At 48.2% G+C, this 18,811-nt stretch overlaps 1 protein-coding gene across 1 annotated transcript; it reads right to left on the minus strand.

Annotated features, from left to right (window-relative positions):
* Positions 1-1,391: 1,391 nt before the first annotated feature.
* On the minus strand, positions 1,392-18,091 carry LOC120948643 (probable multidrug resistance-associated protein lethal(2)03659). Its single transcript, XM_040365224.2, has 8 exons — positions 17,584-18,091; positions 7,748-8,085; positions 7,099-7,680; positions 4,183-5,938; positions 3,784-4,105; positions 2,644-3,692; positions 2,423-2,569; positions 1,392-2,354 (listed from the first exon to the last, which is right to left on the minus strand). The coding sequence occupies exons 2-8, from the start codon at positions 8,068-8,070 to the stop codon at positions 2,304-2,306; spliced, it is 4,230 nt and encodes a 1,409-aa protein (XP_040221158.2). The 5' UTR covers positions 8,071-8,085; positions 17,584-18,091; the 3' UTR covers positions 1,392-2,303.
* Between the last annotated feature and the right edge of the window lie 720 nt (positions 18,092-18,811).

Genomic DNA, 18,811 nt, shown 5'->3' on the forward strand with positions numbered 1-18,811 from the left:
TGTTTGTTGTTATTTTTTGCATAGCGCAGCATTCCGTGGCACCACTTCGGGTGGTGGGTCAGTTAAACAAATCAATCCGTACACAGAGACATATCGTGTCGTTTCTAACAGAAATTGGCAAAGAAGGTGCGCGCGCGCGTTTGTACTTCCGCTCGATCGTTAATCAATTACGAATTGCAGCCCGGCAGTTCCTGATTTTTTTGTTTTGTTTTGGGCTACCATTTGATTTTGGGAGCTATCATTTAGATGTGATTTATATAGCCGTGTGCGCGCACCCTCTCAAACAGGAAGCGGGCATGCAGATGCCTCTTAGCTTCGCGCTCAAGGATATATCGAGTAACGTGAGAACAAGTCAATGTACGATTAAATTGTCTCGTTAGAGTACAAAGGCCCATGCTGGCCGGGTGCGTAAATTGCCGGGTTCTACTGGTTGACGCCACGGTGAACCCTTTTTGCGTCATCCAACTGCGGCAGAAGGCAGCATCGAGGACACGATCCTTCAAGGACAGGTGTAAGCGTTTTTAGCAACATTAATGGCGTCGTACTTAATGGTTCTCAGCATAACGAGAGCTGTTTGTGTGGTAGGTTAATGATTTCGACGCAATTTTTAAAAAATTAGTCACTACAAGCAGGAAGTTTGATGACGCATCGAAAACCATGGGATCCCCAATACGTCGGATAAGGTCGATATCTATTTTTGAGTCCCAGTATTAGTGCCTAGATTGCATAACCGGAGTGCCCGTAGAGTAGAATTTGTTTTGTTTGCTACTTTTTTAACGTTTTTTCTTATCCTTGAAGCATTAGAGCCCTTGTGATCGGTCTAAGGTTGAGTAAATCTGATTCAAGAATCAATAAATGAATCTGAATCTGAATGAATCTTTGGAATGATTCAATGAATCTAAATTTCGGTTGGAAAGATTCACGAATTTCGAAAGATTCATGAATCTTTGAAGATTTGTGACTCTTTAGAGATTCACGAATCTTTTGAGATTCGAATCACTCATCACTGAAGATTCTTATGAATTAATCGCAACGAAAGATTCATGAAACCCAACACTAGACCGGTCACTGATCTGTTCGAAGATGTTCAAATACAGATCGTGTGCTATTTTGCTTTCCTTGTCCTACGAAAACGAGGTGTAAAAGCAACCCAGAATGTACTACATCTAATTTAAAATATGCCTACATTAATCTTATTCCAGTTTACCGTGCAGCAACAGTCGAATGGAGGCCGCAACGGCATTAAACAATATTAAAACCGCATTTTACCTCTCGCAAATACACATCGGCAATCATTACACACGCTCACGCTCAATTAACATTCCATTCTATACCGCTTTTCGGATTGTTTATGCATTAAAGAATCGAGTATCGAGAACGCAAGAACCGTGTACTGCTACCATTCATCAATTCATCGCCGCCCCACCAAATGGCAACAAACCAGCAGCAGCGGTTTTGCCACCGGGAGACCCCGGCGATGTAAATATGATTTATTTCCGTCCTCCGAGGAACATGTTTGTGTGTTGGCTTTCTTCTCTGCTGTACTCTCTCCCCTCGGGCGTTTCTTTTTCCCTCATATAACTTAGACGCTAATTCTAAAGAGCTGTGTTTGTATGGTTTTTTTTAAGGCACCGGAAACAAAACCTACACACTGTAGCGTATAGTAAGTGTGTATATAACCACCATTCTAGTACCAATGCCGTTTTCTACGCACCACACTCAAATACAAGCATACCTCTCTTCTACTTTCAATTCAACATTTTTTTAAGAACAAGGGCCGAGAAAAAGCTCTCCCTAAGGGATGACTCTTTCCGTATCGACCATCCTACCATGCCACACCATTACTATATTTCTCTTACTGTAGCTCTAAAAAAAACAAGTACAATGCACAACGGATATTGCTTAACTTACACAGATACACACACACACACACACTCAAAACATAAATTGCCGCATTGTGCACAACCCTACCGCTTTGAGAGGACGTGTGCCGCTTCTTACACCGGTAACTACCACACTAAGGACAGAATAGAATTTGTTCGAAATGATTACTTATTACTTTAAGTAAAGGCCACTTTTTAAGCACGAGGTATTAAACGCAGCACGTGTAGTAACGTTTTGGCGCGAGCGCGCGCGCACTGTCTGCCGCTCCTTAATTCATTACTATGTTAATGCAACCGTCCTTATCATCATAATCCTCCTTTGTCTGTTGCAGATACTTTCGGGAAGTGCAAGAGATTTTCACGATGGGAACTTGTACAAAATGCTTACAAACTATACTGGTACTGCTGCTGCTGTGTAATCTATTCTGTTGCTTCAGCCTCCTTTATCGGTTTCAGTTTCTGATTGTGAGACTGTAAAAGAGATTGAAAAAAGGAAAAATTAATTGCAATTCAACATACAAAGCATCTATCATCCTTACCTCCTCGGCGATCTTAAGCAGCGTGTTGAAGGTGCTCTTGCCCGTCTGCTTCACCATGCCGTAGAACACTTTGGGTCCTCCTTCGGTGGTTAACAGCTCGTACGGCGTGCCGAACTCAACGCAACGACCTGCGTCCATTACAAGCACCTACAAATGTCCCCAAACAAGTAAAATATTATTTAAAAAACTGCAAACATCTTCAACCACACCAAAGCACCTACCTTGTCCGAATCCATAACGGTGTTCAAACGGTGCGCAATCGTCAATACTGTACAGTCGTTGAATTTCTCCCGTATCGTCTGCTGGATCAGCTTGTCCGTCTGCGGGTCGACGTTTGCCGTCGCCTCGTCCATCACCAGTATCTTGTTCTCGCGCAGTATCGCCCGGGCAAGGCAGACGAGCTGCCGCTGGCCTACACTGAAGTTACTTCCGCCCTCGTTAATCTTCGACGACAGCCCGGACGGCAGCTCGTTCACCGCGTCCTCCAGCTTCACCTCCTTCAGCGCACGCCACAGCTTCTCGTCCGGGTACTCGTCGAACGGGTCGAGATTGTAGCGCAGCGTGCCCGAGAACAGGACCGGCTCCTGCGGGATGATCGACAGCTTCGCCCGCAAATCGTGCAGCCCCATCTGGCTCGTATCGCGCGTGTCGATCAGAATCGAACCACCGTTGTAGGACAGCCGGAAGAGCGCATTAATAAGGGACGATTTGCCCGCACCCGTCCGTCCCACGATGCCAATCTTTTCGCGCGGCTCAATCTCGAACTGCAAATCGCGCAGCACCAAATCGCTGTCCGCGTCGGGGCTGTACCGGAGCGTCACCTTCTCGAAGCGAATCCGGCCCTCCTGGGGCCACTCTTTCGGTGGTTTCTTGTCGGCCGGTGCCTCCAGGGCCGGTTCCGGATCGACGTTATCGTACTCGACCACCCGCTCCACCGATGTCATCGTGTTTTCGAGCTCCGCTGATTGGCGCATTCCCCACTGTACCATGCCGGTCATGCCGAGTGCTTGCGTGATGGCCAGGCCCACGTTGCCGCCGCTGTCGCCGCGTATGAAGAACGTTAGCGTGACGATCGCGATGTAGATCACGCAGAACACGTCCAGGTAGAAGCCGAACGCGCGCGACGTCGAGATGAAGAGGTAGAAGGCGGAGCTGTGCAGGTCCTGGTGGGAGTCGAACTCGTGCACGAGCACCTTTTCTGCGCCAAAGGCGCGGATGGTGGAAAGGCCGGACAGGGACGCCGACAGATGGGAGTAGATCGGTGATCGTGCTGTAAAGATAAAAGGCAGAGCATTTTAACGATTAGAGCATTTTTACGATTTATATTTTAAATAATTAAACAAAAACCAACAAATACATACTAATTGCTTCGACGCGCTTAATGTTGCGTGAAGTGAGCAGATAAAAGGCACGCATAAAGTAGAAGATGATACCGATCACGACCGTCGGGATCAGGTTGTACGGGTTGACGATCGCCACCACCACCACGATACCGATCAGCGACAGGAAGATCTGTATCACGTCCACCGTTACGCTCGGCAGGTACTCGTCGATCTGGCCCATGTCCTTCGAGAAGCGGTTCAGAATGCGCCCGGACGGATTCGTGTTGAAGAAGTACATCGAGGCGCGCGTGATGCCATTAAACATGGCGTCGTGCAGCTTACGCGAAGCTTTCATTGCCGTCTGCAAAGAAGCAATATCAATTAAATTAGAAAATAGAAAAGGGGAATGATTTTTTTGGCTAGAACTCATTCACTCACCCTGAAGAAGAACATGCTGCGCGTGAGCGTTATCACAACCGTCGCCACCGTTAGCGCCGTAAAGATGTAGATGTCAATGTACCGGTCCTCCTCCTCATCGCCCGACGCAAACATCTGCCGGATGGCGGTAAAGAACACACCGATGCCGCCCGCGCCCGTCGTAACGGCCGTGGTTACTGCCGGTGGCTCAAACGTGGTAGTTTCGTTGAACTCTTCTGCCGACGCGTTGGCCAGCGCACTAAACATTGCTCCCGCGGCTCCTCCGTCCCCGCCGGTAGCGGCCGGCGCTTTCTCTTCCGCCTTGTTCACCCAGTACGTCAGGAAGTAGTCGCCCCCGGATGCGCTCAGCTGCGACAGCAGAAACATGAACAGTATCAGCACCACCACCAGGTTGCCACCGCTCGCCCTAAAGTACGCCCGGTACACGTCGTACCCGATCGAGCCCTCCTTCTGCCGCTCCTCGATCGCTTTCGCCTCCGGGCCCTCGCCGTCCGCCACGGCCGAGTCCATGCTCGATTCGCTGTTCTGCCGCTTGTACAGGCTGCCGGACCGCTTGATCGACTCCGTGTCGGTGCTGTCGTCCTCCCGGCCGGACGGGGCCGCCAGCAGCTGGGCAAAGTCCTGCCCACTTTCGCGCAGCTTATCGTACGTCCCGACCGCCTCCACCCGGCCGTGCATCATCACGACGATCTGGTCGGCGTTCTGCAGGTACTGCAGCTGGTGCGTCACCAGTATCACGATCTTGCCCCGCAGGTAGTCGCGCATGCAGTGGTCAAACAGGTGCCGGCCAACGTGCGAATCAACTGCGCTGAGTGGATCGTCGAGCAGGTACACCTCCGCCCGCCGGTACACCGCCCGGGCCAGGCTGATGCGTGCCTTCTGCCCGCCGGACAGCGATACACCGCGCTCGCCGACGATCGTTTTGTCGCCGTCCGCAAACAGGTGGAAATCGCGCTCGAGGGCGCACGTTTTCACCACCTGCTTGTAGCGCTCGCGATCCATCGGCAGGCCGAAGAGGATGTTCTGGCGAACAGTGCCGGAGAACAGCCACGGTTCCTGGGAGGCGTACGAAACGTTCCCGTTCACCTTGATGCTGCCGGACTCGAGCGGCAGCTCGCCTAGGATGGCGTGGATCAGGCTAGACTTGCCGGCACCGACCGGTCCAATGACGGCTACGAGCGTCCCTGGCTGTACGTGCAGATCGACCCCGTCCAGCGTAAGCTCGGTCGCTTTCGCATCCCACCGGGCGACCGCCTTCTCCACGATAACGCCCGCATCGGATAGATGATGCTGCTGCTGGTGGTGGTGATTGTTCACTGCTGCCGGTTCCTTCAGCCCGTCCGATTCCGAGTGGCGAATGAACTTGCTGTTCGGGAGGGCCAGCGGATCAGCGTCCGGTTTTTTCTCCTGCAGATCGGACGACGAGGAGGAAGATGCGTCCTTTCCATCTCCACCAACCATGGAAACACCTTCCGCACTTTCGATTTCATCGTACTGCATAAACTTCTGGATGCGCCGGACGGACACGAGTGCTTCCGCAAACTGGCCAATGCCTTGCGGGAAGAAAATCGTCATCGTCGTGCGGAGGATGTTGTAGTACGCGGTAATGGCGAATGCTTTCTCCGCCGTCACCACCTGGCCGGCCAGCGCGTACGCTACCAGGCTGAGAAAGATGGACACGCGCGTCGTGAACATGATGAAGGACAGCAGTATACCGCGGATGTACGAAACGTAGCGAATCACTTTGATTTCCTTCCTGGAAAGGGAAAAAGGAGAATTTATTAAGTTCAAAATAGTGATGTAGTGATGGGTAAAGAAGGCAAAATACGAAGCCGACTCTGATCCGATTCCGATAATATCGGAACTTACTCTGGAGCCGTTCGAAATCGTCTGGAGCCGTCCAGAATCGCCCGCAGTCGTCCGGATTCACTCAGAGTCGGAGTCGTCTCCGGATGACTCCGACTCCGAGCGACTCCGAACAACTCCGCACGACTCCGACTGAAGACGACTTTGACCCGGACGACTACTATTCTCGACAACTCCGAATCCGGATGGAACTAGGCGGAACACCGGTCATCTCCGATCGACTCGGGACAACTCCGGACGACTCCAGGCCGGAGTCGGAGTCGTCGGGAGTCATAGTCGTCAGGTGTTGGAGTAGTCGGAGTCGTTCGGAGTCATCCGGAGTGGTCCGGAATCATCCGAACTCATTGGGAGTCGTCCAGAGTCGACCGGAGCTTCGCCTAGTTCCACCCGGATTCGGAGTCATCGAGAATAGTAATCAGAGTCAGAGTTGTCTGCAGTCGTCTGAAGTCGTCTGAAGTTGTCTGGAGTCGCCCAGAATCATCCGAACTCATTGGGAGTCGTCCAGAATCATCAAGAGTCATCCGGAGTCTTCCAAAGTCGTCCGAAGTCGTCCGAAGTCGTCCGGAGCAGACTGGAGCTCCACCTAGTTCCACCCGGATTCGAAGTCGTCGAGAATAGTAGTCCGGGTCAGAATCGTCTGAAGTCGTCCGAAGTCGTCCGAAGTCGTCCGGTGTCGTCCGAAGTCGTCCGGAGTCGTCCGGAGTCGTCCCGAGTCGCCCGAAGTCATCCGGAGTCGTCCGGAGTCGTCCGGAGTCGTCTAGAGCCGTCTGGAGTCGCCTGGAGTCGCCTGGAGTTGTCTAGAGTCGTCTGGAGTCGTCCAGAGTCGTCCAGAGTCGTCCGGAATCGTCCAGAGACGTCCAAAATCCGAGCAATTCTTGACAGCTCCAGACGATTCCGAACGACCCCAGATAATGCTGGACGGACCTACCTTCCGGAGTCGATTCCGAAATTATCGGAATCGGATTGGAGTCGACTTCGGTTTTTGCCAACTAAACCTATCACTATAATTTCAAGCTTCTTCTCTCCCGTCCAAGTTCTTCGCGTACTTACTTTCTTGCCATCGCGACCAGCGCAGCGAACGGACGCTCCCATGTATACATCTTAATCACCTGAATGCCCTGAATGATCTCGTTCATCAGCCGTACTCGCTCGTCCGTACGCAGCGCTGTGCGCAGGCGCAACTCCGACGTCTTCTTGCCCAGGTACGCTTGCAGTGGGATAAACAGTAACAAAAACAGTACACCGTAGATGGCGGAATAGCCAATCTCGCGGTACATCAGGTACGTTACAACGAGCGTTTCGAGCGGCCCGATCCAAAGGTAGTGCACAAACAGCACGGCAAGATCCAGTCGACCCACGTCGTTCGATAGGAGATTCACCACCTGTCCGGCGGTCGTGTCGCCCAGTGCCGTTTTGCTCAGCCGAAGCGACTTGCGGTAGATCATGCTGCAGGCGGCCACGCGCAGCTTCATGCCGAGATGCAGCTGGGACAGCATGTACGGATGGATGAACAGGACGTTGATGGCACTGCAGAGGACGACCGCACCGGCATACAGGTACGCTTCCGTAATGTCACCCTGCTGGCGGGAATAGTAAGCGACCAACTTGCCAAGGAAAAACGGTTGCGATACTCTACAAAGGAAGAACAGGGTTAGCATTTCCACACCTTAAATATCCACATTGACCAACCACTACTCACTTGAAGAGCATTTCCAGCGTCAGCAGCACCAGCCCGAGCAGCGCTATTTCCCAGCCAAACACGCGAAAACCGGCCCGCAGCAGCTTCGGCTTCCGGTTCTTCATGCGCGCCTGCTTCTGCTCATTTTCCCACGCCTCGCACAGCCGATCGCCGAGCCCGTCGGATTTGTGCTCGCGCAGCGGCTGGTACAGATCGTCCGTGTTTAGCTCCTTCTTGTAGCCCTTGAAGAAGATCGGTATCGTCCAGCCGAAGATGATGTACGACAGAAAGTTGGCCTTCTGCCGTGGGCACGGTTCGCGCTCCTTGCGCTTCTGTGCCTCCATGGCGCTCGCTGTGAGCTGATAAGATGGGAGGGCGAAGGAAAAAGAACGTTTACTATTTCGTTGTAGGGCCAGATGGGCACCCCGGGAGAGTGCATCAGACAACAGGGCTTGTTTGATAGCGTTGTATAGAAAAAAGAAAAACACGAACGATTGTGCGGGACATGCACAACACATCAACAAACCATTCGACCTAGAGCACGCACATGATAAGAGATGCATTCATTCTTTCTTGTTAAAACGAAAATAAAACATAACGATTGCACCATATGGTGTAGGCACTTTGATACGACAAAGTGAAGTAGTCGGTAAGTCCGGTGAGGCATACACAGAGAGGTTATCACGGGTGAATCATTAAACAGGAAGAAACAAGATTGAAGCTGCCGTTCGTTTGCGTTCACGGGTGACAAACGTCTTCCAGACTGCGATCGTACCATAGCGATCGTGATCGTGATCGTACGTTCAAATTAGAGAAGGTTAAAAAGCTGGCATAAAACCTGGAGTAGATTTTTCGTCCAATTTCAGAACCGACTCCGTAAACTAGGTAGGCCTAATATTTTCCGGAGCCATTTGCACTCGTCCGGGGTCATAGAGTCATAGAGTAATTCGGAGTCGTTCAGAATCGCCCGAAGTCATCCAGAGTCAACCGGAGTCAGCCAGAGTCGGCCGGAGTTGTCCAGAGTCGTCCGGAGCTGTCTTCGAACGTCTCCGACTCCAGACGACTCCAGGCGACTTCAGACGGCTCAAGACGGCTCTTGACAACTCCGGCTGACTCCGGCTGACTCCGGATGACTCGGACTCCGGGCGGAACTAGTGGTTCCGATTTTGCCGAAGTCAGAATCAGACTAACAAATAGCCGGAGTCGGATCGGAGTGATGGATGCGCTCCAGAGAGCACACCACTGGTTCAAATCCTCTTAGAGTGAAAATCCAAATATACCAAAAAAGACGTCATATTGTCCGCATAAAGATGGTGTAATTACTCGTAACGATAGCAAAAATGCGAAAGTAAACACAATTTATGTCCATCCATCCCCGGCGACGGCCTGCAGACATCGTCGTTATGCCGGCCTCTCTGTCGGTGAAGGTCAAAATTAAGGTGAAGGTTTCCCCCCAGCCAACGAGCTGGACACGTACTACTACCGGCCGACCTCCTGCCGACCGTTGGTGTTACTTATTCGTGCGGAAACTTTGCGTTTTTGCTTCCGTTTTTTTGCTTAGTCTGTATATGTCTGCGTAACATAGACATAACCGTCTCTAGAGCACTGGAAAAACCGGCGGTTCACGGTCTGGTGCATGATCGTTCGTTTCGTTTTCATCGTTCAAGTTTGGACACGTACCGGGCGGTGTACGGGTGCGTGCCGCGTAATACTTTTGTACTCGATGTTTTAAAACTAAAAATGAAGAACTGAATGGGCTTACACGCAAGCGATCCTTGCCGTTTGACGTAACCCTGTCCCAGTCTGCAAAGGCTTTTTTTCAAGAAAGGTCTTCTGCTCTTGGCGTAATGAGCAAACCTCTGCTGAGATTTCAACCTGAGGTTTCTGAAGTACAGGAAGCACCGGCCGGCCAGCCCATCCGACAGCAAATGTAGGCCACGACGTGCTTGATAAGCGGTAATCGGAGCTGCTTCTCAAAGACATGAAGAACTCACTCACAAGTGCTTCCGGAGAGCATTAAGTCTCGGGGCTTATAACTGGCGGCAAGACACCACAAACACCCTTAAGCCGGCACACTTTACAGCGTGATTCATCGCTTTCGCTTTTAAGATCAGATCCGTTGAACTCTAGGTGTACTCCAGACGTGTAATAAGCTGCAATCACGGAACAATTCCTTCCAGTAAAGCTACACTTCTCAGAATGCTCGTCTTAGGATCGTCCAATGCATCCAGAACCAGTACCAATCCGCTTATCGTGGACACCGCGCGACACCAACAATCGAAATCCACTAAACACTAACCACCGTGGAAGGGTCTTCCCCCTGATAAGGTCCTCCTAGCTGTAGTACTGTATGGGTGATTCCTTGTACACATTTCATTGATCCAGCTATTTTCCGTCCCTTTCCCCTGGTACGTTGAGTTCGAACCTTTATTTGACGAACCAGAATCTTTGGGGGAGAGGACGAATCACCCAGTCATCGTTAGAGGCCACCGAAGTGCACGTGTAGTGTTTCATGCACTCGGGTATCAATTTTAAAGCTACGTAGTAGTAGTGGTGGTGTGGTATTATATAGTAGTAGTTAGAAGTTTTGGACTCTTTGGGCAATTTTGGCGGAGGGGCAACAATGTTAGTGTTTACCAATGCGCTTCGCTGACTCCCACCACCTTGTATTAGCTTGTGATGATTGATGTGACCCCAGCAATGCCTGAATGGCGGCTCGAACTACACAAAGACACACACACACACACACACACACACCATCGCCCTTCGCCCTTTTGCTGCATATTTTGTGCTATTATCGTGACACGACTTTAAATCGATTAGTCGATCCTTCCCTTCCCGTATTGCCGGAAGCGGCAGAACCGGAGCAGCAAGCGGGCTTTGGTATTGGTTCTTTAAATAGATTTATCGAGCAGTGACTGTGTTTAAGTATTTTAAAAAGCAAAATAATCGATAAAATAGTTGCAGACGCAGGTGGGGGAGATAAGTGAAAAATGATGCACCGAACACAGCGAGCGATTGCGCACTCAGGTGATGATTTAACGCATCAAAAAGAAGCATTGCGTGGAAAAAAACTATTATTAGAGCACATAGAATTGTATGAATAAAGACAATTAAACGCTATTTTTGCAAACAGCGCAATACTTCAAACGCACTAGATGACAGGCTCTAAATTCACTGCCGCTCCAGCTATTCAACCAACAGGTTTATCACCCCGTTTGCGGGTGGTTACAGCCCCCGTGTTACAGTGGTGGCCAAAGCAAATCTCATTATCTCGCTTATGACACCCAACCGGCCGGCCTGGAGCAGCGCTGTCGTTTTCATTTGCAGACAAAATAAGCTAAGAACAAAAAAAAAAGCAAAACTACCCCCCCTACCGGGTGTCGGAGACATATATTATCTGGCTTATCTTCTTGTATGCTCCTCCTAGTATCTTGTTGGGTGTTGGGTATTTGCTTGTTGTACAATGGCGCCCGCATTATCCTAATGCATAAAACCGACCCCCAAATCCTCTCTCACTGTCTGTGATGCAAGTCTTGCGATGCGAAGTAGGCCGTGCAGTGCTGGGCGTTAGGCGTTACTAATTACTTGAATTAAAAATAGAATTCTTCTTAGTCACGCATTTGCTTGGACCGACCCAAAAAAAAATGGACGATGACTGATAACGAACGACGGTGTGAACACACAGTAGGACTACTTCCGGAGCATCCTTGGCAGCGCTGTCGTGAAGCAAGAACCGGATTTTGAGGTGTTATTAATTTTTAATTTGCCGCAAATGAAGCGCTAAACTGCTAAGTGCTAAGGTCAAAATAGCTCATTAATGGGATTTTTTTCTTTTCTTTTTTCGCTCATGACGCTTTTGATAAGGCGCTCTTGCGTGTCGTTCAGTGTTTGCACTCGATGGAGCACCAACTTCCGCAAACTGATAACTCTCTGGCAACGCGGCAGCGCGGCTGTCAATGGATCGTATTCCTAATGACTAAACAAACTTCTGGGCACGCGCTTTTGTCGGTGAGTTGCCGCTCTTTTCTTGCTCCAAACTCTAAGGGTGATGTTGAATGGTTGTTTCATTTAAGTAAGTAGTAACTTTATACTTTCTCCTCGTCGTCCTCGTACGATTCCACGTTAAGGATCTAAAGGTCCACTCCCTGTCGTTAAAAAAAAACAACCCACCCATCTGCTCGTCGTCCACTCACGCGCATTGCACTTGTTACTTCCTGGCTACTTGGATTTCTACTCAGAATTTTTGAAACAACTGCCGTCAAGAATGGTTCGTTTAGCAGTAGCGGAAAAAGGTAGGTACTGGATCGGAATAGGAACTGTATTTATTCCTGTACCAGGATAGGTTCGCGATTCGATGCTCGCTTGAGACAGGTCCTGATACAGTTATTGAATTGGAATAACATTGGGACCTGAAAGTTGGAGATCAGTTCCAAGACCGATAAGTGTACTTCGTAAGTTGTAGAGTCATTATGGGAATATGATCAGTTCCAAGATTGATATAGGTTCGGGATTGGTTCCAGAGCTGGAATTTTTAATGCTGATGTGGATTACCCCCTCAGTTCCTGATTCAGTATGGTTTTAGGATATCTTTCAGGAATGAATTCTATATCTGTTCGACGACTGGTACCGGCTCAGAATAAGACCCAGAACATTGCTGAACTCGGAATTGGTTTCAATATCAATATGGTTTCTGGGCCATTTCCAGGACCGGTGTAGATTCAAGACAAATTCTAAGGCCTTTATTACTTTGAGATCAATTCCAGGAACGGTGTGGATTAAGCTTAAGATCCAAGACCGATATTGGTCCGGGATATGTTCCAGGATCAATTTAAGTTCAGAATAAGTCCGAGGATCGGTATGGGATCAGAATCAGTTCCATGACCGATATCCATACGGCATCGGTTCCAGGATTGGTATGAGTTCAGGAGCATTTCCAATGCCACTACGGGATTTGGGATCAGAATATGTTCTTGGACTTTTATGGGTTGAGAATCAGTTCCAGCTCTGTTATGGATTAAGGATTATTTCCTGGATAAGTATTGGGTATTGGGATAAGCAAGATCTGTTACAAGACCGGTATAGATTGAAAATCAATTACAGGTTCGGCATAGGATTATGTGATCAGTTCCAGAAACGGTTCAGACTTGACCTCGCCGTAATTTCTCCTGATGTGCCCGCTTGGCTTTGAGAAGCGTCTGGAAATTGTGTTATCTTAAACAAAAACCTTTGTACCCTGGGAATATTACGTACACCCTCAATATTGTGTTGCGTTGCCCTGTAATCAGGCCAAACAGACTTGTATCTGACACATTACAGCATCTTCTGATAGTCCACTACGTAATGGGCATTGTTTCAGGCTGCTTGTTTGTTTATTTGCAGCCAACGAACTCGAAATCAAAACAACTATTATTCAATGAATCGCGTAAAGCTCTTATCAGTCAGTAGGGCACAAATTTGAATGACATTTCCTTAGTGCACTGCAATAATAGCGGGGCGTAAACAACGGCCAACGTGCCCTTCAAACGAAGGGCCCGTCTCACCTGATTGGTGACGATGATGCTGTACCGTTGTTTATTGATAACAGCAAACAAAATTTCACTATACACTATAGGTAGCGAACTGCGTACATTGCAAGTCCTAGCGTGGTGAATTTCGTCACCATCAGCAACACCAGAAACTATCTACTATCTACTATCTCCGATCGGAATGTTGCTGACAAGCATATTGTTTTAAAGGGTGCCTTCTTTCTTCTGATATTTCGGAAGCGAAGAGAACTCGCTACTATTCCTCTAGAAAGGAGCGGCCAATTTGCATCATCTGTGCCAAAAAAATTGCTCCCCAATAATGCTGCTGTTCCTGCTGCTGTGCTGTTGGCTGTTACGAACGATTGCCTTTACGACTACCACAGCTGATAAGCCTGATAAACCTGGCCTGATAGACGATCATTCTAGAATATCGAGACACATATCGGTGGCAGCAATCGGGACTTCGCGACACGAAACAATTAAGCTACACAGGGCGACCAGGAGAGGTAATTCCAGCGCCTCCCAACTCGTCCGGAAAGCTCGTATGATCATCATAAAAACGACACGCAAGCAATAATCTCGTTATCTCGTGGCGTGGGAGAAGCGTGCCAGTCAACAGGAATCGTGTACAAAAAAAAGGTTGGCGCTACTATAAGAACTGGCAAATACCACACCCAACCCCCCACACCCGTGTGATAACGTATCGTTAAACAGCCGGCTGTTGTAGACCGGCGCGGCCGCCAGAGATCCGACCTCAATCTACCATGACACACGCAACTACAGTGGGCAAATATGCATCGCTCCCCACTTGTGCAGTAGGAATTGAATTGCATTGCCGTGTGTGCATCTTCAGCATCTGTTGTCGGTGGTTGAACCAATTAATGTGGCACGAGAGCAAACGGCCGCGCGCGCGGTGCTGCGGGCTAACGCTGTGCGCCCGCCGCTCTGCGGGGTTTATTGTATTTTGTCGAAAGGGGGCGGCAATTTAAACTCCAATCATTCAACGCATCCAGCGCGATGTGAAGCAAGAAGAATAATAAATGATTGACGGGATAGTAGTGGCCGCCATAGAATGGGATCGAAAATGCGTTTACAAGGGGGTTACTGGCAAGTGGGTAGTTGGTTGCTTTGGTTGTGCACGTGGCGATACATTGCACTGTGTATCGTGTTTCAAATTGTTGGTAAAATAGGGATTTTAAGACAATATTCAAGAGGATCTCGAGATGACGTCTGGATCAATCTGGTTGATGGACAAATAAATTCATTATCATTTATTGAAGTTATATAATCGAAGAAAACAGCGTCACAGTGTATTGGCAATGACTAAGATCTTTTGATCTTCTTGTGATAGATGCTGTGTTTTTCAAATCCCATGATGGACTTGATCTTGAGTAATTGTTTGTGCATCTCTTTTGCTATAAACATAACGAAAAATTTCCTCTTTTTTTCTTCAAATTATTCAATCATTTGTTATGACTCTTTCTGTTCAATAGTCTATATTTCAGACCCAAAGGCTATTCAAAGCTTAATAGAGGTTATATACTTTTATCACTTTAATGATACGACAACAACAACAACGAATGTGGGTTAATTGCAAGTCACCGCAGAGGTCAGCAAATCCGGCAGAAAGGAACCTACTACTTCACGGTCTAGTTCGCGTTCCCAATCTCCGTACCGATTGTCTTCCGAATTTGTCCGAAGTGTTAGTTTATCATTTACTGCAAATCTTCACGCTCACACATAATAGGAAGTATCATTGACAGAAAAGAACGATAGAGAGAAAAAAAAACGAACGGATGAACGACATAATCGCACCGTAGCTTCCGCATACCACGTCATCGTATTGTCGTCCCCTCGCTCAATCTGATGTATCGAAACGGAAGGAAGTTCGTTCCGTCGATTGAAACGAACAAAAAAAAACCCCGCCGGACGTCATCGAGTGATTCGCACTCGTTCCAAACACAACGACGCCGTAATCACACGTGACGACGGCGGGTGATGATGCCTCCCTCCTACCTCCACATCCAACATCTTCGTAAACATCGTTAGTGTTTGCTCGAAGTGACAGACAGACTTTGAAGGTAAGCGTTGTGGCAACAGTTTCTAAGGCACGAATGGAGGTTAAGATCACACGGGCTTTGGAAGTTTTAGCATGTGGAAACGTACCACGCAGCAATGATGCTTGTTTTGTTCTTTTGGAGGAGGAGTTCGTTTTGTGGGTTAAAGGCACGATTTGAACGTGGCCTTGTGTAGGTGAAGCAACAGGAGCGTAGCCCTCAGTACTTCAACAATGAAGATCTACCTGCTTTTAATTATATCTTGAATGGATGGTTAGATTGATTAATTGGTCAAAGCAGGGCAGTCAAACGCTTGAATTACACCCGAAGGTGTTCTTTTCTCGTTTGAGTTGATCCTCGATGCAGTGCGTTGTTGATCTTGTGATAGAGATCGTACACTTTTGCTGAATTTTCATCATTTGCTTTGTTACTTGAAGTCTTTATTTTTTGTTATTCGTGATGTAAACATAGATACTTATTTTATAACTTTTGAACGTTACACTTTGATTGTATAGTCCATGAAATCGTCGTTTATAATTAAGACACTTATTTTTTTACAAACAAAACTATTGGACAAACTTTGTCTTTAATGTCTTTAATGGCGGTTGGAATATTCGTTTTTTTTTTCGACAGCGTTATCATGTGTCAATCTTATGCATTAAAGAACAATAGATCATCTTTATAACCAGATGATACTCCTCTAACTCAATAACTCCTCTAAATCTCAAACATCATGCAAAACCCCCGTACGATCGTACGAGTTTGACACCGCTGTCTTCCTGTGGTCTACTGCCCCGCTGTGAAGCCGGGGGTGTTTGTTTTGTACCTTTTTAACCACAATCTCCAATAGCAAACACCAAAAGGGCCCATTAGACACCATATCTAAAATAATTCCATCGTTGTGTGTTTGTGTTTGTGTGTGTGAAAAACTATAAATTCGCGCCTACGTGAGCTAGAACCGACACACGCGAGACCGGCCGGCAAACGTGAAAGAAGATACACGTTTAGATAAAGCCGTAGCAAATTCTCCAATGACTTGCCACTTGCTGTGAAGTGTATGTAGCAAAACAAAAAAAGCAGCGCCATAGAACGACCACGAACATGCCGGAAGTCCCCGTTCATCAACCGCACAGATGATTCCCGAACAAGATGACGATCATCATCATCATCATTCCCCCGCACTAAGCTGTCAGATCGAACACGCTTTGTTGTTGCAGGGGAGCGAAAAAAAAAGGTAACTTCAACGGAGTAGGCTAAAACTCTGTGTGTTCCTTACCGGCAACCGCACAAACACTTATCCAACTTGTCACACTTTCACCTGTACCGTGGAGTTCCGAGAAGACGGAAGGAAGGCCCTTCGCTCCCTCAACCCCTTTTTGCGCGGGGGGGGGGGGGGGGGGTCGTATGCTGTGTGGTGGGTGTATTTATGTAATACGCGAGCGCGATCGAAATACATCATCACCACCCCGCGTCCCTCAAATTACATTGGCCGTAACGACACAACACACCCCCGGCACACACCACGCCCGCTCTGCCACACACATCCATACATTGTGTGTCCTCAATCTCGCGCAACAACACGTACCGTACACACACCGATCTATCTTTATATTCCCACGTTTACATTCTGCGGCCACCGACAATCGTTTACTAGTAGGCGCTGTTCGTTCCTTTTTTTTCCCCCAAATCTTTTTCTCTATCAGTTCCGCCTTCGAGAGCCGCGTGCCATTTCCAACTGGATTTTACCTGTATTTGACTAATGAGTGCCGCGAGCCTTGTTTGTTTGATTGGCTCTTCCACGAAATCGAAGCCACAGGGAAGAAAGGACGGACAATGACCCCACGGGGAGGGGAGAGCAGGTAAGTTAGGTTAGGGATACGGGTTTCGGGTTAAAGGCGACGCCACTTTGCGGTCGCCATACGAATTGATTTCGCGAGAAGAGACGCCTAATGGTGGTGGTGGATCCAAATTAACGCACACACAAACACACACACACACACACTGCGTTGCCATTGTTACCCCTTGCTGCTACGGACGGAAAAGAAATCGCAAACAAAAATGTATCCAAAACATCATGGCCAAGCATATCCACCAAAGAGAGAGGGAGAGAGAGAGAGAGCGAGTTCTAGAACGATCGCTTCCCTTTTCCCTTTTTGACACACTTTGTCCGGCACACACTGGCACCGCGTTGACCGGTTCTGCCGCGTGCCTTTTCGGGGGCCCTTTCCGCTTTTCTTACTCCTTTTCTAACCTCACTTTAAAAAAAACTCACCTCTTCGATCTAATCACAACCACGACGAATGATGATTTTATTTCCGGCACGGTTCGAACGGCACGTACGGGAAGCGGGCGAGATTGCTATCCGTCTTCACCTGAGTGCGCTCTTTCGCCACTCCACCAAACAATTCCACACAACAAAACACAGCTGATGGGCGGATGATAATCAATACGCGAAAACTCTGAATCACTTGTAAGTGCACACACACACGCGCACGCACGCACACAAGAGACACACACTCGCTGGCACGCACGCACGCACGCACTTACACACTCCGCCACTCGTATAGTAGGATAGATGTACAAAAACCCTCGGCCCTCTGTGTGTGATGCGCACTGTTTTTTTCGTTCACTACATTCTTTTCCGGAGCGCTCGGCAAACCTGTGTACGGCTCGAAGTGCGGCTTGCAACTGAGCGGTGCTACGACTTTTCTAATGACTAGCGCGCGCGTTTGTCTGCGGCAGCACCTTACACCACCATTCGACCACGCCGGACAACCAACACTGTGTGTTTGTGTGCGTTAGAAGTCGTCAACGAAAGAAGTTTTATTATGAAAAAAATATGGTAAAACATACAGTGCGTAACTACTTTTTGGCGGCACTCGTTAAAGTGACAGATATTGGGGGTGAGTAAATGTACAGGCGTGCCCCGAGTTACGACCCCCTCGAGTTACGACGATTCGCAGATACGACGAATTTGATTTTGACAGTTAAAAGTTGTCATTAACAAGAAATTGATGTATTTTTTTTTAAATTTCTGGGCTGATAACCGTTATACACACATTTCCAAAGATTCCAAAACAACCCGATCTTGAATATCTATATTGTGTACGGCTTTTGGAATATAATTATTACATTATCGAACATTACTGTAAATAATATACACGATATCATAAATTCAAACTCTTCAACTTCGGCTATAAACTTTATATTCATAGATATTCGACATACGACTTTTTCGACTTACGCCTTGCTTTGGGACATTTTTTCGGCCCCAAATACAGTCGTATCTCGGGGGACACCTGTACAGGTAGTCCCCGGGATACACGGTACCTCTAAAGGCCGTGGCAACGCTCATGTGATGCAATTATATCGGAAGAAATTTATTTGGGATTTGACAGATAAAGTCGTACGTGCGACTCGTCGTCCGACATTATCTGTCAAACCCCACATAAAATTTTGACAGGACATCCGATAAAATCGCGTGCCATAAAGCGTTACTA

The sequence above is a fragment of the Anopheles coluzzii genome, chromosome 2 (genome assembly GCF_943734685.1).
Source record: "Anopheles coluzzii chromosome 2, AcolN3, whole genome shotgun sequence".
Taxonomy (NCBI): domain Eukaryota; kingdom Metazoa; phylum Arthropoda; class Insecta; order Diptera; family Culicidae; genus Anopheles; species Anopheles coluzzii.